The sequence below is a fragment of the Streptopelia decaocto genome (genome assembly GCF_964273445.1).
Source record: "Streptopelia decaocto genome assembly, chromosome: 1".
NCBI lineage: Eukaryota > Metazoa > Chordata > Aves > Columbiformes > Columbidae > Streptopelia > Streptopelia decaocto.
In genome coordinates this window covers 141,295,041-141,322,072 of record NC_138663.1, presented here as the reverse complement: position 1 = coordinate 141,322,072, position 27,032 = coordinate 141,295,041, and the positions used below count along the sequence as shown (strand labels likewise).

At 35.8% G+C, this 27,032-nt stretch overlaps 1 protein-coding gene across 19 annotated transcripts in view; it reads left to right on the top strand.

Moving 5' to 3' along the window:
• The window catches only part of ABI3BP (ABI family member 3 binding protein), a 162,935-nt gene that overhangs the window by 19,191 nt on the left and 116,712 nt on the right, over positions 1–27,032 (top strand). For all 19 annotated transcript variants that reach the window (XM_082073943.1, XM_082073940.1, XM_082073934.1 and 16 more), the window contains exons 2-4: positions 8,542–8,721; positions 17,897–17,965; positions 21,030–21,162. In XM_082073943.1, coding sequence (XP_081930069.1) covers positions 8,542–8,721; positions 17,897–17,965; positions 21,030–21,162 — 382 coding nt within the window. The remainder of the gene's footprint in view (positions 1–8,541; positions 8,722–17,896; positions 17,966–21,029; positions 21,163–27,032) is intronic.

Sequence of the window (27,032 nt, the reverse complement as noted above, 5' to 3'; positions counted from 1 at the left end):
TGCCCTTGTTAAGGGTATGGTCTGTATGGGACTTATTTTCATTGTTCAGAGTGTTTATTAGTGTGCGTTTTGTAGCTAGGAGTGTTGGTGTAATCTGTGATGAGAAAGATGATCTAACATTGTCCACAGCTACCTGACTGGAGGATACAAAGAAGACAGTTGATTTTCTGCAGATGTGCGCAACAATATAACAAGGTTGGAACATGAAAAATTCCAGTTAGATATATGACTGTATTTTTTTTTAAATCACAAGAATGATAAATACTAGAACAGGTTATCCAGAGTTGTCGAATCTATTTCCTTAGAGGTGTTCAAGACTCAGTTGGACATGGCCCTGAGCAACCTGATCTCATTAGGTCTGCTTTGAGCAGGGAGTTGGACTAGATGACTTGCAGAAGTCCCTTCCACCCTAAATTATTCAGTGATTCTATGGTGTTGGCTGTCTTAGAAGTGTGTCTTGTTTATTCTACTGCATAGAAACAGAACTATTTTAAAATGTTTCCCATTTTAAGCTATATTGGGTTTTGAGCCAAACGAACAATATTTCTCCATGTTTGTGAGCCAAAGTAAATACAAAAATCTGAAATAGCAAAAATAAAGTTTCACAGTGTCAGATTATCATTGAAAACTTGGCTGGTGGTACTATGGTACCAAATTTGGAAAATGAAAGTGCTTTTGTGAACGATTTGAATGCTGTGAGGTTGTGTTCACAAATATATGGTGATAATATATTTTTTTAAAGCACGCTTCATTTGTCTAGCACTTGGAGACAGTGCTAGGTCTTGCCTTCATACCCTCTGAAACAGTGAAAAACAAACAGTTTCAATGTAAGGCAAAAGGAATTCTGATGACAAAGACAAATTTGCTGTAATACAGTACAGCTGTATTCACCCTCTAGTTTTGTAGGGCAGAGTTCAAGGCTTTTGACTCTATGGATAAAACAAAACAAACAAAAAACAACAAAAAATCACAACCAAACAAAAACATAGGACTGTATTTGGTCAAGAGAAGCAGAATACACTTAGAGTGCACCAGTAGTATCATAGAATAAGTGAAAGTGACACCTTGACCCAGTATTGCTTTTGCGGAGTCTTCAGTGAAGCGAGCAAAAGTTGCCAAGTTGAATTTATTTCAAAATTTTAAAAAGTTTATTCCACTTGTATATCATTCTTGAAGCTGGTTGCTATATCAGCACCTCAGGGTTACTTTTGAATGTGTTAATTACCAGTTAGTAAATTATCAGCCAGGTGTTGACATGTCATCTTAAGTTGGAGAGAGAAATATTGTTCTTCAGCTGAAGTTACTTTATTTGACAGGGAGAAGATCTATTTTGGGGTTTTTGCAGAAACAGAAAAGAGCCAGTTAATTCACATTCCAGTCACCTCATCACCCAAGTTCTCTCATGTTCCCTGAGAGGAAAATCAGACCAGCTGGTAATTTTAACTAACTCCGCATCTATTGTTACCAACAATATCGTAATGATATAGTGGGGCATAGGACACAGAATTTCAAAGGCTTTAATTCTCTGTTACTGAAACAAAATTATTTTGTTCTTTTGGGAAGCAAACTCTCAGGTGGTTTTATTTTCTTTCATAGTTTGAAAATGCCACTGTCCCCAACACTGAATTACTGAAAAAGTACTGGTTTAATGCAACCACCCCAGTGAACCATTTCTGTTTATCTCCTTACCTCTCTCCATTTATTAAATAGCAAAGGAATTATATATATCTATTCTTAGTAGTTGCTCTTCCACCTTTCCAGACTACTTTGCAGTGGTGGTTTCTTAGGCGGATGTTAGATCAAAGGGCTTTGACTGAACTTTTGCTGTGAAGGTAGAAAGTGAAAACTGGACTTCTTTGTTTGTCTTGTAGCTAAATATGGACCATCAGTTAGAACTAGCTGGTATGAATAAGAGATGGTAACAGCACTTATGAATTCTCCCCTCTCTTCCTCTGTTATTCTATGATTAATTAACATGATAAGAAAAAGAAGATGCTTGAATGACAGGAGTTCAGCTGAATATTTTTTATAGTATTTTCTGTAGCTGCTTTCACATTTTAAAGATGTGAAATTCAGTTAGGTAATTTGGAGTAATTTTTTTCTAAAATTTCAATGTTTATTTGTTCTTGGCTTCTGTCGCATATATGTGACCATTTATCTTTACCAACTAGCCAAAGTATGGTGCTCCCAGCTGGATTCTTCAGACCATTTGTAGCTATTTGCTTCTTTCTGAAGAGTTATCAGTGTATGATTCCCTCATGATGCAGCTGATTCATTAGGCTGTTTTTAAAAGTCTTCCCTTTTAGGCAAAGAGTCCTTTCCCTGGAATGATTCTAACATTGCAAGTGGTCTGATGCACTTATCATAGTGCTTTCAGTTCAGATATGATATTCAGGGTTTGTCCTGTTGATTTTGGCCATTAATTGACTTTTGTTGATGAGAATACTTGCAGATCAGCATGGAGGGAAAGATTGTTTTTCAGAGGTAGTTGCGGGTCCCAGAATCTTCCATTAGGAGGTGGCCTCAGTGTAAAAAAATTACTCCACAAAGGCAAATACTCAAGACGAGAGTTTCAATAACACATGCCAAAAGCTGATACAAATTAATATGAGTTAGGAAAATTCAACCTTGATTTTCTTTGTTTTGTGCTTGTAAGCGTTCTTTTCTGTTTGTAAGGTGTTTTCAGAATCAACTTGCATTGGAATTATAAGGCATCTATTTTATCTTTTGACCCTTTCATCAAGGAGACGGGGTAAAAAAGGTATTCTAAAATTATAGTATGAAAATGTTATTTTCTCAAAATCAAATACATTCTTATCACAGTATTGCAATCAAGTTTCTGTGACTTCCCTTGTCCATTTGATCATGTTTAATGCATGTTTATCTGAGTGGTGGCCAAGACAGAGATAAGACTTAGAATGGGAATGCCTGTTTTCCCTATTGTTCAAAATACTGTGAGATCAACACAAGTGAAATCTATTGTGCTAATGTGCTCCTGAGATTAGTTCTCATTTACCAAGGTAATTGATATGAAGTCCTTTATATCTGAACTGCTCCAGGCTGTCCCTGTCTTGACTAGACTGGCAGTGTCTGTGCAGCACATAGCATTAGGTTCTCCCTGACTGGCTGCAGAGGCCCCTCAGCACTGCTGTGACCCCCCCTGTGTACCTCTTGTCTGCTCCAAGGATTCCAAGTGAATCCTTCCTCACCGATCTTGACATGAGTTGCATTTTGTTACGTTTTCATGGGCTGCTTTTTGTTTGTTTTTAATTCTGACCAGTGTAGTGGACTTGGGCTTACAGTCTCCTACACAAAGCTGCGTTTTCCTTTTAGATTCAGGAAATGCTTGAACATGTTCATAAGGGTCCAGGTCTCCTTTGAACTCCCATGACTTGCCTGAATCTGGAACATTTTAACCTTTTTAATTTTTTTTTAATTCTATAAGAAATATTAATTTTAATGTACTCAGCTATAAAAAAAGATGGTTGCTTCATGGCTTCTTTTGTTTGTATTTTTACAGTGTGATGCTAAGAAGTATACTGTGTGTAGGTGGGCACAAAATTGGGGCATTGGAAGAGTGCAAGGGCTTCTGGAAAGATGTTGGAGTGCTAATCTGTTGGCAGGCAGAAGAGCTGGATTGATGACTAAGCAGCACATTGACCTGCTTTGGAGAGAGATGTCATTCCCTACAAAGAGTCCATACCAAGAGTGATCTACCATGCATTGATAGCTCTGCCACGTCAGAGAGCATCTTCTGTGCTGGTTGAATTCCTTCTGTCCTCATTGATCTCTGATTTTGTCTCCTGTAGCCTTTCAAGTGCCCTCACTGAGCAGCTATGGTTCCCAGCGAACTCAGGTTCTTATTTCAGTTGGGGACCTTTGTTGCTAAAGTAGTACTAGTGACAGAAAAGAGTACATGATTCGGTGTAGTGGTCATTCTTACCTTGGGCAAAATGAGAGCAGGTCTTAATTCTGTTGAGGACACCTCACTGGAGAGAATGCGACTGTCACTCAAATCAGTTAACATGAGCTAAGTGATCTTCAGGTAGAAAGTAATTAGGAGATGTTGAAATAATGTTGAAATAATGTTCCACATCAATAGGATGTAGTAATAAGAGAAATAATAACAAAGGGAACCATTGCCTTCTCTTCTTTTTTTTTTTTTTTTTTTTGAGCTGTAAAGTGTCTGTACACTAAGATGCCTCATTAGGGAGACACAAACCTCATGTGTAAATTTAGTTTTCTGTAGCATACTAACTTCCACAGATTTCTTGTGAAATTTTCAATTTGATGCTCAAGTCTGTTTTGACATCTGGTAGAGAAAAACTTGTCAGTGTTGGTCTTGGCTGCTCCATTTCTGTCTGTACACTTCCAGAAACTGGTCAGCCTCTTATAGGTATTGTTTTAACAGTTAAAATTCATTCTTTGATTTCAATGATTCTGGAATGCACACAGCCCATGGAAGGGGGTGTGTTTTAGTCATATGAAGTGTGGCATTTGTGTTGTTGCTAAACAATAGCGAAGAAGGCTGTTTGTCTACCTGGCCTTGTGCTGCTCTTTGGGTCAGGCTGCATCTTCAACAGGAAAGGGAGAAGAGCGCTCTTGCTGAGGTGGACCATCTCAGCAAGGGGAACTTCTGCTGTGTGGAGAGAAGGAAATAGGAAGTAAGGAGCTTACAGAAGGGATAGAAGATAGTTATGTTTAGAAGAGCATCGAGCAGACACTGTCGCTAGATCTCAAAGGAGAGGAAAAGAGAGATTACCAGCATCCTTTATTGGATGCAGGTAGAAACATAGTGACAGAGGACGAGGAAAAGGATGAGGCACTTACTGCCTTTTTTGCCTCTGTGTTTAATATTAAGACCAGTACCCAGCCCCTTCAGCTGGAACACAGGGACAGGGAGCAGAATGAAGCTCCCGTAATCCAAGGGGAGTAGTTAGCAACCTGCTACACCACTTAGGCACATGCAAGTCTATGGGACTGGATGGGATTCATCCAAGGGTTCAGAGGGAGCTGGCAGAGGTGCCCATCAAGCCACTTTCTATCATTTATCAGCAGTCCTGGCTAAACAAAGGTCCCAGTTGTCTAGAGGTTAGCAAATATGACTCCCAACTACAAGAAAGACTGGAAAAAGGACTGGGAAAACTACAGTCCTGTAAGTCTGACCTTGTTGCCGGCAAAGCTTGTGGAGCAGATCATCTTAAGTGCTGTCATGTGGCATGTACAGGACAACCAGGTGGTCAGGCCCAGTCAGCATGGGTTTATGAAAGACAGGTCCTGCTTGAGTAACCTGGTCTCCTTCTGTGACAAGGTAACTTGCTTAGTGGTTGAGGGAAATGCTGTTGATGTTGTCTACCTAGACTTTAGTAAAACCTTTGACACTGTTTTCCACAGCATTATCCTGGAGAAGCTGGCAGCTCATGGCTTTGATAGGTTCACACTTTGCTGGTTAAAGAACTGGCTGGATGACTGGACCCAAAGAGTTGTGGTGAATGGATCTGAGGTTATTCAGCCTGAAGTCTCAGGGGAGACTTTCTCGCTCTCTACAACTACCTGAAAGGAGACTGCAGCATGGTGGTGGCGGTCTCTTCTCCCAGGTAGCAAGTGGTAGGACAAGAGGAAATTACCTCAATTTGCGCCAGGGGAGGTTTAGATTGGATATTAGAACACTATTTTTCACAGAAACTGTTGTCAGGCAATGAAACAGGCTGCCCAGGGAAGTTGTTGAGTCATCATCCCTGGAGCTATTTGAAAGACACGTAGATGTGGCACTCAGAGACATGGTTTAGTGGTGGAGAATTGGCAGTGTTAGGTTTACAGCTGGAGTCGATGATTTAAACATCTTTTCCAACCTGAATGATTCTGTGATATTTTTCCTAAACACTGTGGGGACTTTACAGTATTTGTTACCATGCAGGTCATCACTGAAAGGATCCTGTACTTAAAAGTGAACTAGAGGAAAAGGACAAAAGGACCTGCCCTATCAAGACAGGGTGGGGAGGACAAAGACTTTTTTTTTTTTTTAATTTTAGGTTAATTTCCTCTGTTCTGTGTTATTGTCTATTTAAAAAAAATATATGATTCCTGCTTACCTTCTGCTAGACCTGGCTTTGATTGTAAAAGCTCTCTTGATGGTTTTGGTACACTAGCTGAAAAGGTCTAAAGGGTCCTACCTCAAAGCTGTTGCTGTCTTGGGATCCCATTTATTCTTTCTGGCTTTAGAGACTTCATTGAGACTTTTTAGGCTTAAATAAAATCAAGAGCCCTTGTCACTATGATTGACTATTCATGAATACAATACAGTATCTACCTAATTAGAATCAAACCCAGTTGAATTCAAACTGAAATTAGGATTAGGTGTACAAATTAATGTCAAGTGTGACTGAGAGATACGTAGAAATTATTGTGTGTAAAAAAAAAAAAAAAAAAGAAATTATTGTAAATATAAAATAGATCCTCACTAGAATTTTTTAATACCCAGTTTTGAGTCTGATTAAGAATTTTAATATAGAAATCAAATTATCATATTTGAATCAAGTACTGTAAATCTTGTTCTCTTTTTAGCCATAAATTTTCAGTGGAGACCAGAAGACCATCCTTTCCTTTATGCTCAGCTTTCTAAAGATAGTTGGAGTTTTGCAGACTACCTAATTTTAACAAATCTTGTTCACTGTTAATCGGAGGTAATAATCCCAAAATTTGTTGGCATGGTGCACTTTATACTAAGGGTCTTTATGAAACATACTGGAGGAGTTTGAAGTCTGTTGGGTTTTATTCCTGGTTTCTGTTATTCGGAGCCTTGTCAATATTTACACACCCACAGCAATTTCATATACTGAAAATAAAAGAAGTTAGAGTGTCTCCCAGATAAGGAAGAGACTGTTACCCCCTGTGGTGGTATTGTGCTGCTGAAAATGTCAGAGTTGAGTTTTTGAGAAGCCTTGTAGCCTTCCGGAAGCTGGCAGAGTTGCCTTGGAAAATTGTGACAGTTTCCTGGCTGAGTGCTTTTACTTGATCAGTCTTTAGATAAGGGAAGGTTCTCATTGGAGGCACGTTTTCCATCAGTTTTACTTCTACGCTTCTTTATATAAAGGGAAGATGCATAATGTGTTTGGCTTAGGTCTTTTCGTTCAGTGTACAGACAACTGAGGGTGCTCAACAGTACTACTAAATCATCTTCACAAATTGGAGATTGTGGCCTCTTGGCAATTCTAGTCATTAGAATTTCTCAAAAAAAGGAATGAAAAAGGAGGGTAGGCTGGGGTGATACTAGGAAACCAAGAGGTACTTGTCTAAATAAACTCTGAATATCCATCTGCAGTTACTGAGAGAGAGAGAAAGAAAGGAAGTTAGAGTGAGGAATAGAAAGAAAAAAAAAAAGGAAGAAAGAAAAGGAAATTCAGTATTGTTCTGCTCTGTTATTTAATGACAGGTCATACGTCTCTAATTTTTTCTGTTTTGTTTTGTTTTTTTTTTTCTCAAAATTTAATTTCAGATGTCATGATTGGAGAGATACCTGAAAATCTGTTGGAAATAAAAATGTATATTTTGAGAATGAAGAGAGAAATAATAGTGCAAAATGTACTGTTCTGGTAGTAGTGTCATAAAGTCGGGGAAAAGTTATTTTTTTTTAGTCAGTATTCAACAGGTCTGAAAATATAATAAACCTAACAGTGACAATGGAATATTAAAATCGTAAGTACCGATGATGGAAAAGCCAGTCCTTCTTCACCATAATAAGAGAAGAAAAAACACCTTCTTGTAGCATAAAAAATTGATTATTCTGTTATGAAATCATTCTGTGTTGTTACAAGTTCAATTTTTGTAGATGGATATACAAGGTGTTTCTTGCTATATATGCTGATCTTCTGGAAAGCATAAAAATGAATGTTTAAAAAAGTTTCTTGGTAATTTTCAATAAAGTTTGTATGTTAGTTAGCTGTCCTGGTGTAATTCCAACTAGAAAATGCCATTTCCAGCCCAACACAGCTTGCAAAAAAACAAAAAAAAAAAAAAAACAACAACAACAACAACAAAAAAAAACCAAAACGCAGCATTTTTATTTGGATCTTGTTACTATTTATCACCTACCCTAATATTTCATTGTGATTAACTTAATGTTAAAACTTTGTATTTTTTACTAAAATGGAAAAAAAATAAATCAAACTTGCAGTTTTTTCACCTATGGGTCCTACACATCAATAATACTACTATAACTCTTGTATTTAAAGGAAAAAATACTTACATTTTTCCAGGTACTTCATGCATTTTGCTACTACTGCAGATGTAGAAGATGTTACAGGTAATGATAATACTAGACGAATGGAAAACCAGATATGTTGGAAAACACAATTTTACATGACTGTTAGTTTACTTTTAAAAATATGATTAGTTTCCAGGAGAGTGCACCTTTAAGCAATTGTTCAGTTGCTTGCAACTAGCAAATTGGACAGCCTTATGTTGTTATGATGTCATATTTCATTACTGAATACATGATTACCAGATAATACATTCTGATACCTTTTTTCACTCTTTCTCCAGTGAAAAGGCAAAGTCTGAAAGTTCAGATCAATGCAACAGATGACACCGTTTGCATGAGGTATCTTCGACCAAGTCAAAACACCAAACTAGAAGGTTTTGTCCTGGGTTATGGAAGCAACTTCTTTTCTAATCAGTACGTTCCTTTACCTTCAGAAGGAAACACCTACGTAACAGAACTTGGTAAGGCATATTTGCTTTGCGTGCTACTGTTGTAATGAATTGTGGGAAGCAAGTGAGGAGTATATGAACCTTTGTGTTTCTTAATTTTTGTTTTTATTGGGTTGTTGCTCAGGTTTTCTTTGTGTTTGTTTAAGGTTACCTTGAAGAATTTCAGATGAAAGTGGAATTAGGAGATCCTTCAAGGAGAACAAATAGTTCTTGCTACTGGTGTATGTTTTGAGGATTTTCATTGTACTAAAAGATTATACTATACCGACTACATCACAGAGAATCACAGATCAAGTGGGATGATTTGCCTAAAGTTGAAGTTACAAAGTTGAATATAAGGAAGATGTGCACGTTTTTAGCAAATAGTACAAGATGCCATGGAGCAGTTTTGAGACCTGTGTTGTTGATTCCCTTTTCTAGAAATGTTTGTATCAAAATGATGCATTTCCTGGTCTTTTCTGTTCCAGTTCTACATGTTATAGAATAACCTGTAATTTCTACATCAGAAGTTACAGCAGAATTCCATGAGCTGTTGTATGAAATAGATTAAATTACATCAAGATTGTTATATCCTGTTGCCTGTGATAGGGAGGAAGAAAGGCATTTGGTTGTCCCTTTGACTTGGGGTTATGACAGTGTGGGCAGGACAGGAAAGCAATAGAACTGGATTAGTTAGAATTGTCTGATAAACAATTGAAACAGTGACTTATCAGGATCTGACCTTTAAAGAAATCTGTTTAATCTCTGATTATTTTTCTGTTGCTTTCTTTAATCTTTTCTAGCCTGAAATGAATCTGGGTTACCCTCGGCATTGTAATGCAGGTGATCTGGGTGTAAAACAAATGGAAAGAAAGGATGCATAAGCATGGAAGTAACAATTGCCATCTGTTTGATGTGGTCAAAGGCAATTCTGGGGGTCTGCTCCAGGCTGAAAACTGTAGAATAAAAAAGAATAAATAAGATGTTAGACACATAATTCTAATTAAGATATTAGAGACATACATTATATCACTGTGGCAGACGTTGACTTTTTCCTTTTCAGGAGTTGGTATTCCTATGATCTCTTTGTAATTCTATCACCAATCCAGTGTTTGAGTTGGTAACTGTCACCTAAGCAGTGTTTGATTTATCTGATTTACCCCACATGTAACTTTTGAATCAGTTCACTAAGAATTGCGAACAGGTATAAGTAACATATGCATAACTGCATTACAGGAGTAGTGAGGATTAATATTTTTCTCTGAGATCATTGGAAAGAGGAAAAAGCACTGGATGCAACGTGATGTGTAGATCATTTGCACTTCCTATTTAATAGTAGCTTTAATACCTAACACTTTATAAAAATATGAAAGCTGAAAACTGAATGTCACCTGGAACTTATGGGATTTTGGTATTTTGTAACTTTAGTGTTAATAGATAATGGGTGGAAGCTGTAAACACCTTTCTTCTGCAAGGCATCAAAGTGCTAGCCACATGCACATTAATTAAATCTTACCATTAAGCAAGTAATATCTTGTAGCAATGAACACAGAAGATGAGAAAACCCACAATGCATACACTCTTTAAGGAAATTAACACATTTTTCTCTAGTGTATCTGGGAAGGGAAAAGCACGAGTGTTGGAGAATACTCTCCTTTTACTTTTTAATTATTTTAAAGGACAATAACTTCATAATCTTAAATCACTCATCCTAACAGAAGTTGTCAATCAGTTTCCTAATGACAATGAATCTATGATTGTGACTTCTGAGTGTCCAGTAGCTAAAAATTCAATGTGCAACATAATATAAAGACTAGCATTTCCAACTTTAGGAAAATATCATATTTGAAAGGACATGAATAAAAGAAGCTAAATGCAACATGTAGTTCCAGTCACAAGTATTTATTTAAGGCAATCAACAGCACATTTATTGGAGCTGTTGCCTTTAGTTAAGACATTTAGGGTTAGATTATATGCTTTGTGAACTTGTTTATTGGAGTTTGGAAGCAGAGAAACACCATCTTTCCCATTTCATTAATACTAAACATTACTTTAAACTGCAGCTTTGACCGTGCTTTCCAAGTGTGTACAAGCTAAAGCAAGAAACATCGGTTGTTCTCTTGGCTCATTTTAGAGTGACTTGTGTGGCAGAGGTGAAGAGAAGACAGTAGTGATTGCTGGCACTCCCCACAGTTTCAGGGACTGGCTGCTGGCACAAACTGCAGGAACTGCAGGATGGTTCTTAGTTTTAGGAACAATGGTTAAGTTATTCTGGCAGCCAGAGTACTCAGCTCAGAACACATTTCATGTAGATGTTAGAAAAAATAAGGTATTGTAGAGGGACAATAAAAATTCTCTCAGTATCCTTTCCAAAGATACAAACCCCCTAGACCTTATTGCTGAAAAGTCTTGCATTATCTTTGTACTCCTAGTAAATGTCGTATGTGATGAAGTTGGCCTAGTATGCTATCTTCATATCAAAACAAGATATTTTTAAAATTTCACACTAAAAATTGTCTGTTCCACGTTCTAGATATTCTAGTGATTCAAGTGTCACTGTACAGTTTACAAAAGACATTCAGTGCATTCCACACAATTTTCCACAATCAGAAAAACCAGGTTTATGCAAAAATATTCACATTCACCCTGAGAACACCTTCTTTGTCCTCTTGTGCTTTGGCTAAACTGACTTTTACAGAAAGCAGATTTACAGGCTGCTCTGAACAGTGGTTGGCTGTGTGTTTTACTGAACAGGATGTAGAGGGAGTGATTTCCAAATGTGAAATCACATTGTGGCTTGTTCAGACCAAGACTAATACAATTTAATGCTTCCTCCTCTCCTGTCTGTTTTAGTGGTTCATGGAAACTGAATACCTTTTCTAATCAATTTAGGGACTTTGGTCACAACCTTAAATTCATTTGGTGACTGAAATGTAAAGTTTAGAAATGGAGATTTAAGGACGTTTGTTAGTTACTAAAGGGTATGTTTTCACAGTAGATTAAGGAACATCCCTTTAGCATATAATTTCCTGAGAGGGTGACTAGATCCAGGAGAATGGAATCTCTGTATCTAAACAAAAGTGGATCTTGTCCTATTAGTGTTCGAATTGTGTGTTCCATGAAGCTTTGTAAATGAAAACGATACAGATATGCCATCAACTGTAGACCCTACTTAAAGCAGTAAAAAAAAGATTCATTAATTTAATAAGTCAATGTAAGAAAGCATATAGACTTTGCATATAAGTCCCTCCCTAAAATGCATCAATCCTTTAAAATGCCCTTTGACCTTTCTAACAAACAGCACAGGTTTACACAACAGAATGAAGTGCCCTGCAGACATTTCCCTGGTTTAATTCTGCATGCCTGGTTTTGTTAATGGAGCAGCATAATCAATGTTCTGTTTGGGATAATTGTACCCAATAGAACTGGAATAAGGGGAATAGAGCAATGATTAACTTGTTTTTTTTAATAGATGACACAACGTACACAATTATATGTGTATATATATCTATCTATCTCTTAGACTTATGACTTCCCTATTTCCAACCCTGTCACTATTGATAATGATGAAATTTATTGTCTGTTTTTTTGCTGGGTTTTATGACCGTGTGAACAATAAAATTGAAGTCAACAGATTTATTAATTTATGAAATTTCATGTGTGTATGTGCATGCTTTAAAAGCAATGAATAAGGACGTGATCTTTCCTAGGATTTCCAGGAGAGATATGTGGCTTTGTAGAAAGTGTGACATATGCCTACATTTAATCTATTAAAATATTCAGCACCTCACTGTAGTGATTCTTATCTTAAAATATTTGGTTTTCCTTTCTTTTGCAACTAAAATAATAACCAAGCCAGCAATTGTGCAACATTTTCCATGAATTGGCAACTGCCTGCAGAGGGCATGTACAAAGAGAAGAGGGTTCTGTTGGATTTCCTGAACTTGTAATGAGCTCATGCTGGCAACAAATTCTTGAGCAGCTTCAGTGAAGTGTAAATGACAATGATGAGGCAACATCAAAGTTTGTTTCAAAAAAGTATGCCTCTTTATCAGGATACAAGATGTGTTTTGTGCTGAGTGTATTTTATGAGTCTACATGACAGTAAGCTACATTATTATGGGTCACAGAAGCTATTCAGACTGTGTCAAAAGATATCAAAATGTAAATTCAATTAGACTAATAAATAAGTTTAATAGACCCATGCAAATGTTCTGAACTTGACTTAAACCTTCATCTAAATCTCTTCAGTGTGCCTAACTCGTAAAGAAATAGTATTTTCTTGAGTAATGTGTACTGGTTTTTTTTCTAACTTGGTTAGGGAGATTGCAAGTCAGATTCCTTGAATTTGTTGGTACTGTTGGAAGAACCAAAACACTTGGCTGGAGACAGGAAAATTTTGTAAAAATGAACAGCAATTAGCTAACACAACAAAATTAATTTCCTTTTCAGTTTCTAAAACCAGGCCAGGTTTGGACAATTCTTTGGCCTTTTCTTTACCTGAGCCAGATTGTACAGCCTAAGTGGAGAATGTATTGACAATGCTGCTTTATAATAACCATAATAAGTGATGAGTGAATTTTGCATATACAGGGTGTTTCAAAAAGATTGACCCAATTTCAAAGCCATGTATTGTGAATGACTGAGGCTGGGGGCTGTTTGTGCACTAGGTGAGTCATCTAACCGTAATGATTGGAAACTCTGTGTCCTGTCATTTCCAAAGGTAAGAGTTTCATTCCTGGGTGGTTCGTGGTTACAGAAATATAGTGATTTCAAATTGGGTCTATCATTTTGGAAAACACTCTTTAGATATATATATATAGGGAAGATTTCCAGTACCACCTTGAACACATTAAAAAAGTGTAATTCAGGTATGTATGCTAGAGCAGTGCTTAGCTAAAATATCTTGCTGTGCAGTTTCTTATATCTGATCAGTTCCCAGAAATGGGCAGATGTATTAAACACATGGTTTTCAAGATGCCAATTTATGTGCATGTTAATTCAGAAGTATGTTGATTCCTAATAACCTGCCAAAAACCCCAAATTCTTATTGTCAGTGTTAGATAAACCTAGTGGAATGAAGGACCTGGAGAAGGTCAGCAGCTGCACATTCAGCTAGACAAGTGTACCAGCAGCAGGTTCATTCACACCAACCCTTTTGTCCACCTTCTCTCTCTTTTCCCATGCTTGTTACACCATAATACTCTTGGTCCTTCCCTTTCTCCACCTTTGGCTTTTGCCCACGATGACATCCTGTAGTAAGTCTTTAGGAATTCCTAAATTCAGATTAGGGAATTATGGCCAGAAGCTAAAAAATACTTCCCTTTGATTCCCGAATCTGCTGGTCTATGAATTCTAGTGATGTATCGTAACACTTTATTTTAAAATTTATTCTAAATTCATTAGTCAGTTCATTCTTACATGGTTTTGTTTTCAACTGCATTGGCTGAACCCTGAAGTGAATTAAAATAGGATGTCTGAACATTAGCAGAATTTGCTACCATTTTGCAGTGCATGTTAGTTGCCTGCTGCCACTGAATTGATAGCCTAATTCATGGAAGTAAGTGTTCTATATTAGTTTGATGTGTCACTTGCATGTATTTTTGTTATATTCTGGTTGTCTCCTGATGCTTTTAAAGTGGATAATAGAAATTTTTTCTTTTAATAATTTCATATCATCAGTATTATAACATCTCAGTCAAATACTTGTTTTTCTTCTTTTACAATGACACCAAAGAGCTGGTTTACTTCTGTGCAACTTTGCAGTCTTTGAAATGTCTCTTCTGTGGTAAGCTGTAGACACAGCTGTGTACATGTAGTGTGTGTGTGTGTGATCATGGCTGTCTGGATGAAAAAATACCGTACAATTGAAGGAGTTCAGAAAACTATTTCATCTAGTTGGTGAGAGCTCATTGTGCTGTAGTAGCCTTGATGTTTAAAAGCTAAAACAAGATGACTGAATACTTCTGTCTAATATTTTTGAGAAGTGGGAGGAAAGGGTGTAGGAATATGTACTGAATGCATATGCTTGTGTCTACTGTATGTATTGAATGCTATCAATACAAATCCTATTGCTTTACATATACATTACGTATACACATATACACTAATCATTACATAACACTAAGAATTAGGCAGGGATTAGTTGACTAGCACTTTTCTGGTACATCTGGACATTTCCCTGTAGTACTTTGTGGCTAAAGAATTGAAGGTGGCCACTCTTTGGGCTTAATTCTGACCTGCAACTTCAAGGGATTTATAAAGAAATAGCTGTATGCCAGCGAAAAGGAGCTCTTAGCCATGACATTTGTCATTCCACCCTTAATGAAGGGAGGTAAGCAGTAACAGGTTCAAAGAAGTGGATTTATTATGTTAGTCTTACGGTTGCATTCCTTCAGGAATGTGTTAAGCCACAAGGAACTGCTAAGATTTTAATAGTAAATTTGCAGATGAACTTGCTAAAGTTTGCATTGTTCTGTAGGGATTCTTCGTTGGTGAGATTCTGGATCCTTACAAGATGAGAGACAGACAGAGCTGTATCTTGCATCTGTATCATCTGTAGCTCTGTTATTTACTGATGTATGTTGAAAAGATTTCTGGGAGCAGATGCTGGATTCATGAATCTGTGTCCAGATATTTGAACATTAACCTTAATTATGTAACTATCATTTTCTTACTGAACACAGTTCATCCAAAATAAGAAATATTCAACTGTAAGCAGGATTGTCTGTACTCTGATTTTATTGGCTTTTACTTGAGGTAATAATTTTGTTTTTGAAATGCACTTCTAGTTTTAAATGTATTTTAGTGTAAATAGTGGATATATTCTGTGAATCATAATGACACACAGAACACCATGCTTTTATATGTCTGGTGGTAACCTACTACTGATGAAGCAGCATAAGCAAAATGATGGGTTTATTAGGGTTTGTTATTTCACAGCATTTTCTTTTCTTCTTAATGTTACTTACCTCTCCTCAAGATTCCTGTTTGTTGCAGACATGGATGTGTAGAGTGGATTATGCATATATAGGCATCATAAAGGAATACAGATGATCATAAATAGCTCTTCCAACTTGATAGAGTTTATTACATGAGTGACGCAGTGTTTTAAGCCCCTGAAAATGGGTTGAATTGTAGTAGCATCAGTGATTTCTGTGTTGTGATGCTACATATATTTCTCAGCAAGAGGACTGAACCAGTGTGAAAACTCACTGGTCTCCTGAACTTAATAAGAGAAATGTTACCTTGCAGTGGAAGGCTAAGAAAGAACTTTCATTTCTAAAAGTGAATCAGGGCTCATTATATGAGATTAGAAAGCCATTCTTCATTTCATTATCCTTGGATATTGAATGTACATTTGAGAAAAATTTCAAGGCCTGTGTTCTTCAGATCGTGCATAATGCTTTAAGTTCAACTACAGTTGCTGTCCTTTTAACACCTGTATAATAGCATGAGTGGTTCTGCTCAGAAATGGCAGAAGATTTTCTAAATTAGGATATAGTTTTAGTTAAATTCACAATAGAATTTTAGTGTTGTATCCCAGGTGTCAAATGTACTCCTCTGATAATTTCAAATTCTGATTTATAATGATCATAATATTTTCTTAAATTCCATAGAGTAATGCTCTTTCAAAAAACCTGTAACTAAGGTAGTTTTGATCAGCATATGGTGAGCCAAATTCTGCCCATAGATATCTCTTTGGCAGCTCCTATGACTTTTCTGGTGTTACAGTTCAGTGAGAACAGAGCTTTGTTTTAAATAATTAAGAAAGGCAGACATATCTGACATCTGAGGTCAAGAATAAGGGAAAATCCTTCTGAAGATGAATTCCCCAAACTAAAATCACCATGTCAACATTGTTTTAATCAAAGCATTTATTGTTTCAAGCTGTAGGGTGAAATTATCTGCTTTTCACTGCCAGAAACATGCATATATCTGAATTTGTGGCCTTTTAGTATGTGTGTGTGTGTAATCCAGACTACATGAGGTGTCTCTGAAATGTGTAAAACATTTGTGTAAAACTTAGTTTGCTTAATTTTATTATTTCCTATGAAGACCAGTATTTCCAGGAGTTTTCCAAGCTGATCCCCAACTGACAGCTGATGATGACTCTACATCCTTTAGAATGGCTGTGGTTGTTTAAAAGAAAATGTGGTTGAAAAGAAATTTAGGCAATTCAGGTATGATTGAATTGAAAGACAAAGGTCTTGTCTTCAGAGGGGCTTTTCATTTTTTTTGCTATGTAATGTGGTCTGTTCTGTTACCTTTCTGAAATGAAGCATTTTGAATTTTCATGAGAAGTGGTGCAAAAAAGTTTGAACTGTAGTTAAGGTGAAGAGAATTTCTTCCCTGTTACGATTTTAAAAATATTTTGCAAAGGTTCATTTTTTTCTGGGAGAAAATGCATAGGGATTAAAATTAAAAGAAATGTAGATGTCAGAAAGTCTGAAAAATACAATTTATCTCTGAGATGAATCTATTGAATAAGAAAATAACTTAAACTGTTGCTCTCCTGTTGCATGCATGTGTCTGACATTGTGTTGTTTCCTGCAACCAGACAATTGTGCAAATCTTGAATGATCTATTACTAGTCTATTGGGGTATGCACTCCTAAATTTCCTAAATTATCAATGCATTTTGTTACTTTTATTTTTCTTTCTTTTTTTTTTTCTTTTACAATTAGTCAGCTCTTTAATAAGAAACTGCTTACACCACGAAAATTAAGGTTTATAGCCTGAAAGAGAATACAGAAAATATTGTAGGAAAAGTTCCTCCGGCTCCTGTCAGAAGTAGATATCCCTGGCTGTACCTGTCAGGCTTTCTTCTCTTTTTAATTTACCTGTTTTACTTTTGTGTTTTGCCATCACTACTTCTTCATCTGGGTTTTCATTCCCCTTCACTTTCCAAGTTAAGTTTGTATTGAAGTGTTACATGTATGTCCTTCCAGATTCCCCTTTTTGTTGTGTCTCAGTCAAAAAGAATTGCCAAATCTTTTGTATATGGGTGTATTATTTTTCCTAATGGGTAGAATATTTTTGAATGGTTGGTGAATAAACCTTAAAGCAAACATGCCAGAGGATCACAAAGATTGCATAATCTATCAAGCATTCACTGAATATTGGACTTTTTCTTATGAATTGTAGGTTAATCCCTCTCTCAAATAAAATAGCATGTCTGTGCTAATTGTTGCTTTCTTCCTTTACAGATGCAGAGCCACGGTATTTGGTTTCAGTAAGACCAGCACGTATTTCAAATAACAAGAAATCATGTTCAGGTATTTTACCATTAGAGCATCTCTTTCTTAAAGCAGTTAAAGGAAGACAGAATCTATTACTGGGTTTCTCTGAAAAGATACTTGTAACTGTAGGTGTCTGACTGGGATGCACAAATTCCATACATGCAAAGGTAAAATGAAGGACAGTATTTCCTTGTCAGTAATTAGTTACACATGTGGTGTTTATAACATGAAGTAGTACCTTAAGATTGTTCCTGTAAAAAGTTCTTACAAATGAGAATTGAAATTTAGAATACTCTAATGTTTAAAGAGGTCACAAGCGCATGCAAAAAACCAAAAGTTTTGAAATACAATGACCTGGTGTATTGAAAGTTACTCTTTGCAGACTACTACTACTGATTCCTTCATCCATGCATAATGCATGCTCTCTGTTTCTCACTGAAAGTGACAACTTGTGTGTGTGTGTATCTATATCTGTCTGTAAATCCGTACTTCTCCTAAGTTTGCTGATACATAAGTTAAGGAAAGAAGCATGTTTCTAGCTTAAACTATACATAGCAGAGCAGAAATCTGAAATATTACACTTTTCTGTTCCAAAGAACTTCTATATGACCTTAATCATATCCTTAAATTTTTAGATTTTAATTCCTTACTTCAATAGGGAGATGACTCTCAGGATCACTGGACTGTTGCAAAGAATAAACTGATAATATATATGTATACGTGTATAGCTTGAGACCTTTATATGAATTTTTTTCTAATTCCTGGTACTGGCTTGGAATTAATTTCTTCTTGCTCTTGGCCAAATGTAAAACAGTATGTCTGGAAAGATTTTTCAAAAACAATTTACCTTTCAGATGTAACACATGTACATATAAAAAAACACTAAACCAAAGAAATGCCCAGTTCACTTTTTGGACATTATTAATTTTTCTATCTACAGTCTACGGAAACTGATTTGTGTAACAAAATTCAGATAATTGACTTATCCAGCAGACAAAAGTATCAGAACAACTGTTAGTCTAATGCTAGCTAGATATATGGCAAGTCCTTTTAGTAGTGAGAACAGTTAAACTAGACACATTGGCAAGAATTGTGGTAGAGTGTGAGTTGCTGCAACTTTAAATTTACAGATGAAGACTGGTTATATTTCTAGAAGATACAATATAATTCAAATTCATATAGATGAACACAGATGATCACCAAGGTAATTCTTTGTTTTACAGCATATAAATCATTGCAGTCTCTGGGAACTAATGGCATAATAAGGGTCATAATCATATTCGTATGTACGTCCTCCCAAACCCCAGTATAATTTCAAAGTATATAAGAGCTTGGTTTTTATTTTCCTCACAACTGGCATATTTTCCATGTTTCCTCAAAAACTGGTCATGAAAGGGTTTTGTTATAAATAGATTTGCTGGATAGTTTGGTGAATGACCAATCTGTTTTAAGTTTTTCTTACAAAATTGAGAAAAAGTATAGGAACTGATCCAAAAAACAAGAAAATTATTCAGACATTTGCCCTTGTGGAAGTATCATATATTCCACAGTATTTCAAAGCACGCCATACTTCCTCTTAAAGGTAGAGAGTGGTTTTGTTTGTGGGGTTTTGTGGTAGCATATTCATCATCAATATAAAGTAAAACCCCATCTGGTTAATGCTTCTAAACGCACATGCATGCATTGGTTGAAAATACAAATCAGACTTTCATTGGGGCTTGTTAAGTGAAGAGATATTAAGGTCTAAATGAAAATAAAGTTAGTCAGATCTGTTTCACAACAGTGAAAAATATAACCCTTACATTAGTGGCTTATAAACTCTGGGGAAATTTGTGATCACCTGTAGATTTTGAGGAGGTACTTTATATTTTTGAAGTATGCAATGTCAGGTAAAGAATATATGAATTTCCTTTAATTAATTGTATTTCAAACACCAAAGTTTCTCCTTGGCCTTGGAGCAATCTACAAACTACAGGTTCAAAATAGTTGCTCTAGATAATTTCTTAATTTCCAACTATTAGCTTTTAGAGTTCTCTCTCCATGAGAGCTGTACTGCTTCATTCAGAGCAAAGTTGAAGTTGAATATCATGCAAAAGCTGAACACTTTGAATGTAGTAGGTGGTTAAAAGAGAAAAATGCCCCTGGATACAGACACTGACTCATGTCTGCCTACAGTTAACTACAACAGAACTTTTGTAGGTTTTATTTAATTCTTGATGAAGATTGCTGTAGAAGTATGAATTATCTATGGACATAATTACAGTGTTACTAGGAATTCTGCGAAGAAGTTACTATTTCTGTGACATTTTTCTAATGTCCTGCACCCTGTGGAACACCTTCTGTGACTCAGTGCAAGGCAGTCAGAGCTTTGAAGTTAATCTGCTTAGAGCTTGTTCTCATACTAAGCATATGAAAAACATTCACTGATCATTTTCAAAAACTAGGTTTAAGTGGAATGTAGGCTGAAAAAAAAAAAAAAAGAGAAATAGAGAAAACTTCTAATGAGACAAAGTTGAAACAAAGTTTAGTAAGCATATCTTCATCCTGACTCACCAGATAATAGCAAGAATTCCTTTAGGTTTACCCTGTATCTGCAAGTCTGGAAATAAAGTCTTCCATTTTCTTCCTAGGTTGAAATACATGATGGGGCCATGATGGGTCATGATGGTCCAGAGGGGACATAAAAAATAGTCTTTCTGAGGCTTTTGTGTCTGATATCTGCTTTCAAAGCAGTCTCCTAATCTGTACTCCTGCTATCTGCATCTTCCCTTTTTAATGCCAACTTTGTTCTGCGTTTCTTTCCTCTGTTCATCCTCAGTTGGCTTCAGAGAAGGAGCAGTCTCCTTTCCTTGCAGATGTTTCACTTGCCTCAACAAGAAGCCAAGAAACAGATCACCAACACTGTCTCTTACCCCTTTTTTAAACCATACTTTAGAAATACTGACCATGAAGAAGACAGAGAACTGTTATATGTTTCCATTCAAATTTAGAAGAGAAGTAGGCTTTCATTTACTTTCTTAACCAAATGAAGAAACTTTCCCCTATATAATGCAGGAGAGAGAAACTAACTTGTAATTGGAATTACATGTTTCTTCTGTAGGTCGAAACAAGACTCAGAAGCCTCTGCAGCTTGTAGTTGGCACTCTCACCCCAACCTCTGTGTTCCTTTCCTGGGGCATCCTAGTCAACCCTCAACATGACTGGACAGCAACAAGTAACTGTGCTAGCGACAGGTAACATAACAGAAAAGCATGTTTTATGATGATCATTATTTAATCATGTGTAGTTATCTGTTGTGGCTGAAATAAGTCTGAGAGTGGAAATTTAAAAATTGGAAGAGAGAGTTCTGAATGTGAAGTAAATCTTCTCATTTACTTTAATCAGTGTTTTGCAAGTCTTTACTTGTCTTGAGTGCAAATTTAGTCACATGTCTGCATGCTGAAGTACAAATCTTGATATTTCATGCTGAGTCCTTTGTTCTTCTTAAACCAATCACATTGGCTGTGCCTTCTTTTCTATCTGAGTGAATTGAAAGAAACTGTGTTAAATCATAGGAAATATATTGATTTAAAGTTGGCCAGATAGAAGTAAAATAAGTCTCTTTTGCTGTGGTAAGGGCACGATACCTTGGTTTAATGTTATTTGATTTTTGTTTCCTGTGTTTGGTCTTATCACTACACTACTTTCTTTATATCAATACAGAACAGCTTTCATTAATTTTTTTTTGTCCTAAGCAAAAGGAGATCTCTTCTACCATAACATTTTCATTTTGCTGTATTTAATGACTGGTATAGCAGGTGGGGAGCTCAGAAACTTTCACCAAGTAGCACTTTCAAGTCCAAGTGCTAGGTAGTTTCTCAGTTAAGTGCACCATTACATTTTAGGCAACTCTTGGCAGATGAGTAAAATTCATCCGCTGTGATTATTGAAATTGTTAGTACAATTGTTAATGTTTTCCCTGATCTGTTATTTTCGTCTTCGCTTTGTATTCTTCCTTTTATGACAGATTTTTTTTTTTTGTCTTCATTTGCATCCTGTGAAGCTCCATTCAGCTCAGCAGTATTTTGTAAAACCAAGAAGAAACTTCATGCACCCATGTGTGGATGCATCTGCATCTGGTTTGCAACTGTCATCTTTAGGATTTTTAGTGCACCTTTATGTTATTGAAAAAACTTTTTTCTCCATATCTGTCCATTTTTGTCTAATTTGTACCTATCTAATTTAGACTTGAATATGCTCACTTTGGTGTTTATAATATAACTCCCATTGATACCATTAAACTGCATGTCAAACACAGATTATGTTTAAAAACCCATGCTACATAGCCAACATGACCTTTTTATTACGTCCCAAAAGTTTTGGACTAACCTTTTTTAAGTTTCAAAAATTTCTCGTGAACAAATTTTGATCTTAATCACCAACCACAATTTCAAACACTCTTGAAAAAACAACATCATTTTTTATTAGAAAATTGTTATGGAATATTGGGAAATGTCCAAGCATGTAATTTAATTGGGTTTTGTTCAGTAGAAATAAAAGTTTGTTGAGACTTACATTTTACATTCTCAGTGAAGAAAGAAACAAATAATTTCCTACAGTTAGAAATCAAAGAAACAAACTGATTATGGAGGAGCTTGTAAAGCCTTCTGCCCACATAACATTTTAAAACCATTTTTACAATGTAACTTTTCTATATGTGTTGTGTTAGCACCAAAGTTACAGCACTCATTATATAGTGGGAAGGAAGAACAGTTTAGAAGAAGACTGTATCCTGTATTAATGTACCTGGAGATTCAAGGCATATGGTACCCACCACAATGCCATCATTAGCTTTGGGTGTTTTCTCCTCAATAACTGAGTATTCTTGTTGGGCATTCATTGACACAAAGTCTGAACAAACTCTTTAACATAGTATGTAATATTTTCCACTTAGTGCAGTGCTACCCATGGTTTGCTATGTTTACAACATATTCTATATGTTTGCTACTGTGGTGTGAGAGAGACTTGCTTTTACCATGTCTTTGTGTCAAGTGATGGTATACATCTCCCAAAATCCTGGTTCTTTAGTTAAGTATTATTTAGTCTAGCTGGCTGATGCCTCTCAGGTGTTTACTCTTAATTTTCTGTTTTGCAGTCAAGCATAGCAATGAAGATAAAAATCGCTTAAGTGGTGCTCTTATTTTGTATACTTTTACTGGACAAAAATGCTTATGATTTGTATAAACTATAAGAACAGTTCTCCACATGACCCTGGTGTGTATTTCTATAATTCCAAGCAGAGTTTGGATTCAAATGTATTTCTAGTCAGTGTATAGAAGAAAAAATATCAATTTATTCTAATAATTTGAATGATAATTGATAATGCATGAAAAAAGTAGGAAGTAGCCCGTCCTTAGCAAACTAGCTTTGTGTCACAAGTACAAGACTTCAAATCAGACAAAGGATTCATCAACATGTGTATCTATTACAGGGGCAGATTACTTCACTTACTTGATCCTTTTTCATCTGGCATGTTCAACTTACTGTGACATGTTGAAATGTACTGTTAATCATCCTCAGCATTGCTGTAGAGTGACTAACCTCTGATCTTTGACAATGTGTGATAATTGTGACCCCTTAACTCAGTTCTGTCATTTAATATCCCACGAAGTTTTAGATTTGTAACTCTGTATGACCTGAAACAGAGTCACTGTTCTCAGCCTCAGATTTTACCATCTCTGGATGGACATTAGGCTTGTGTACAAATGTTGCATAATATAAGTTAGTTGAAGACGTTACTGACTTGGAAGATGAAAATCATATGGAACAGCATGGATCTATTGGCCAAGATTTTCTCTAGTCTGACCTCAGTGGGATATTCCCTAGAAGATCTGGTTTTATGAGCAAATGAATTTTGAATAAGAGGTGCCATGTTCTCAAAGAGCATTGGTATCTTCTATTGCTTCAGTGAAATTATTGCTCACTTATCGAGGGCACACAGTGTTCTTCTGTATCTACAAAGTGCTTTTTTAAGAAACTCCAATGAAGAAAAAGTTTCTGTGCCATTTTTGACAGATCATTATTTGGTTGCTTAACTCTCTAGAGAGAAAGGGCATAAGCCAAGAGGGTGCTACATATTTCCTGCAAGATAACCCCAAGCTGTAACTTCTTGTGGAAGCAAAGATAATCACTGACATATGTATGGACCAAAGTTCTTTACAAGGGCAAATTCTAAAACCTCTTTGTAGTGACTATCATTTCTGGGCAAAGTCTTAGCACTAGAATGTAAAACAAAGCAAAACAAAAAGACCCAAACAAAAAACCCTCATGCAATTATTTTTATGTAACGAATGAAAACTACATAGCAGCAGAAAGGTTCCACCAACAATGTGGGGTTAGCTTTCTCAGCATCTTTTGTTTTCTGACACCAGTATGAGGTAGTTGATGAGGGAGGCTGACAAAGTTGTAATAACCTGCTGCAGTGTCATGTTCAGTTACTTTTTTTATATTTTCAAGAAATTAGAGAGACTTGTTTATTTTCTGCCTTTCAGTGGTCAGAGTTGTCAACCATTAGTGGACAGAGTTGTCATAATAAACATGCTGGGGCTATGTTTACTGTCCATTTAGGTATGAAAAAGAGTATAGACTATTTCTTTATAGTTTGACCTTCAGTTCCTTAGTAGGGGGAGTTTGAGGATGCAAGAAAATCTTTTTTCCATACAAGACAAAATCTGGGTTTGTAGACAGGATACTATATTTTACAGTATTGGGTGGAATGTATAGGAAAACAAACACACTTTTAGGTGCATGTGAAATAGAAATTTAAAACCTGAAGTTATGGATTTTTTCATTAAATATATAGAAGGTAAGATCTTTGAAAAATTATATTGTTTAAATTTGTTTAGCCATGATTTAAATGTCCTGATGTCATATTTGCAAGCAGTACAGATTTTGTGTTTTACTTAATCTGTATCTGATGCTTTAAAAAAAATAATATATATATATATATATATAAATATATATATGTAAAAAGTAAGACAAATAAAGAGAGAGGGGAAAACAGAAGAAGAAGAATCCATATCTATTCTTTATGTTTTGCAGCACACAGAAGTAGGGTTTTTAAAACCCTAAATTCAGAAACATATGTGCATGCATCTCCTTTTGTGTCTCTCTACGAATCTGTGTCACTATGCATCTGCCAGCTTAATCATACTTTGCTTACAAATGTCATAGAAAATGCATTTTAAACTTAGTAGAATTCCTTATGGAAAGCATACTACAGCAAATTAACTTTTTGAGTGTCAGATGCTTTTTTAGTTACTGCTGTGGGAACATATGCTGAAAGCTTGTTTAAATTCTGATTTGCTGGTGGTCATCCTTTCATTCTTCAGAACTTCCAACTCTTCAATTACTTTCAGTCATTCTACTAAAAACTTTAAGTGAAAAAACTGAATGTTAGTGATCTTGTAAAAGTAAAAACTAACTTAGAAAGTGCTTTGCAAATGTAACTGTATCTGTTACTTTAAAGTAAACTTGGCAATAAAAATGAAACAGTATAATCAACTTTCAGTGACCATTTATGAAACAGTATCTGAAAAATTGTAGTTCAAATAATTTTATTGCTTTCTAAAACTAAATGGATGCTGTGCTTCTAATGATGTCTAACTATAAACAAATAAATAAATATATGTGCATGTTGATAGTCTTTTAAAAAGTCAGATTATGTCCCTGTGCACAAAAGTGCAATAAGTTTTAGAATCGTTTATCTATGGCAACACAATCACAGAGCACAAATGTTTTTACCCCAAGGCTTAATTGTTTGTTTAGTGTTATGTGTGACTAAAATAGCCATGATTAAAGTGTTTGGAGTTTTGGTTTGGATCTGGTTCCAAATAAACCCATGATATTTATACAGACTGACCTAGTCTGGAAATCTCATCAAACCATCTGCCTTATAGGATTTCCAGTATCTAATTGTTTGTGTCCAAATAATTGACTGTGCAAGCATTTTCTGGGAATCTGGCTGAAAAAAGATTTGTCTAACAATTGGAAAAGTAGCACTGGAATTCTTGGCAAGACAGTGTCATTCATACTGATACAGGAAAACTTAATGTTTCGCCTACCCACCCTAGAATTTTGCTTCTCTTAGCAGCAAGCAAGATTTCCTTAATTTCAAAAGCAAAACCCCTGTGAACTACCTCCTTACCATGGTCATCATATTTTGATTTCCTGCGTAATAAAAAGGCTAGCTATAAGCTGAGAAAGAAAAGGTTTCACTGCCTTGCATAGTGGCATTTAAATGAAAAGCCTATGTAAATTGAACTTAGAAAGGATAAGAACATCCTTTTGTATCAGGCTGATAGGCTTTTACATGGACCTTGCAGATATAGCAATCACTACAGTGATTGGCCTATGGAGTAATATCGTACTCTTATGGCTCCCTTTAAATGATGAGATGGGTTTTGCTTCTTTTATTTCTGCCATTAATTCACATTTTGTGTGCAGCCTAGGTGGAGGCAAGTGAAGTTGGAATATTGAAATACTTAAAGCTCGTTAATGTCAAAAGAGTTTAAAGAATGCTAATGTTAAATGTATCATGATGTTGCGCAAATGCATAAGGAGAGAGGCTGTCTTGGTGAATGTAGGCTCTTCATTTCTTTACTGTGGTTGGTTTTTTGTTGTTGGCTTTATTATAGCAATTAACTCTGAGAGGAACAGTACCCTCACCTGCTCATGACATCTCCTGTTTAAATTGTTGGAGTTTATTATCTTTTCAGTTGTCTAGTAAAAAGGGAAGAGGTGAAATTTCTCCACAGTCGCCTTGGTGGTTTGCTTGGAGGTATCTTCTAATGAGTGAAACATGGCCTGTTATGGAGAGAGAGAGATAGATTATTTTTTAAGGAGCTGTACAAAAGAGCTCTAATATTTTATAGAGTGCTAGCTGGAAAAAAAGTGAACCCTGCAATCTTTTGATGAGTATTTGTTGTAAATAGGAATACAAGTCCTATTCAATAAACATTGTTATGATAAAATGTACCCTTTTCTTATCCCCCACCAAAACAAATGAAGTATCAAAATTAAAAATAGGTAAATATTGCCAGGTCTTTGTACATGCTGAGAATCT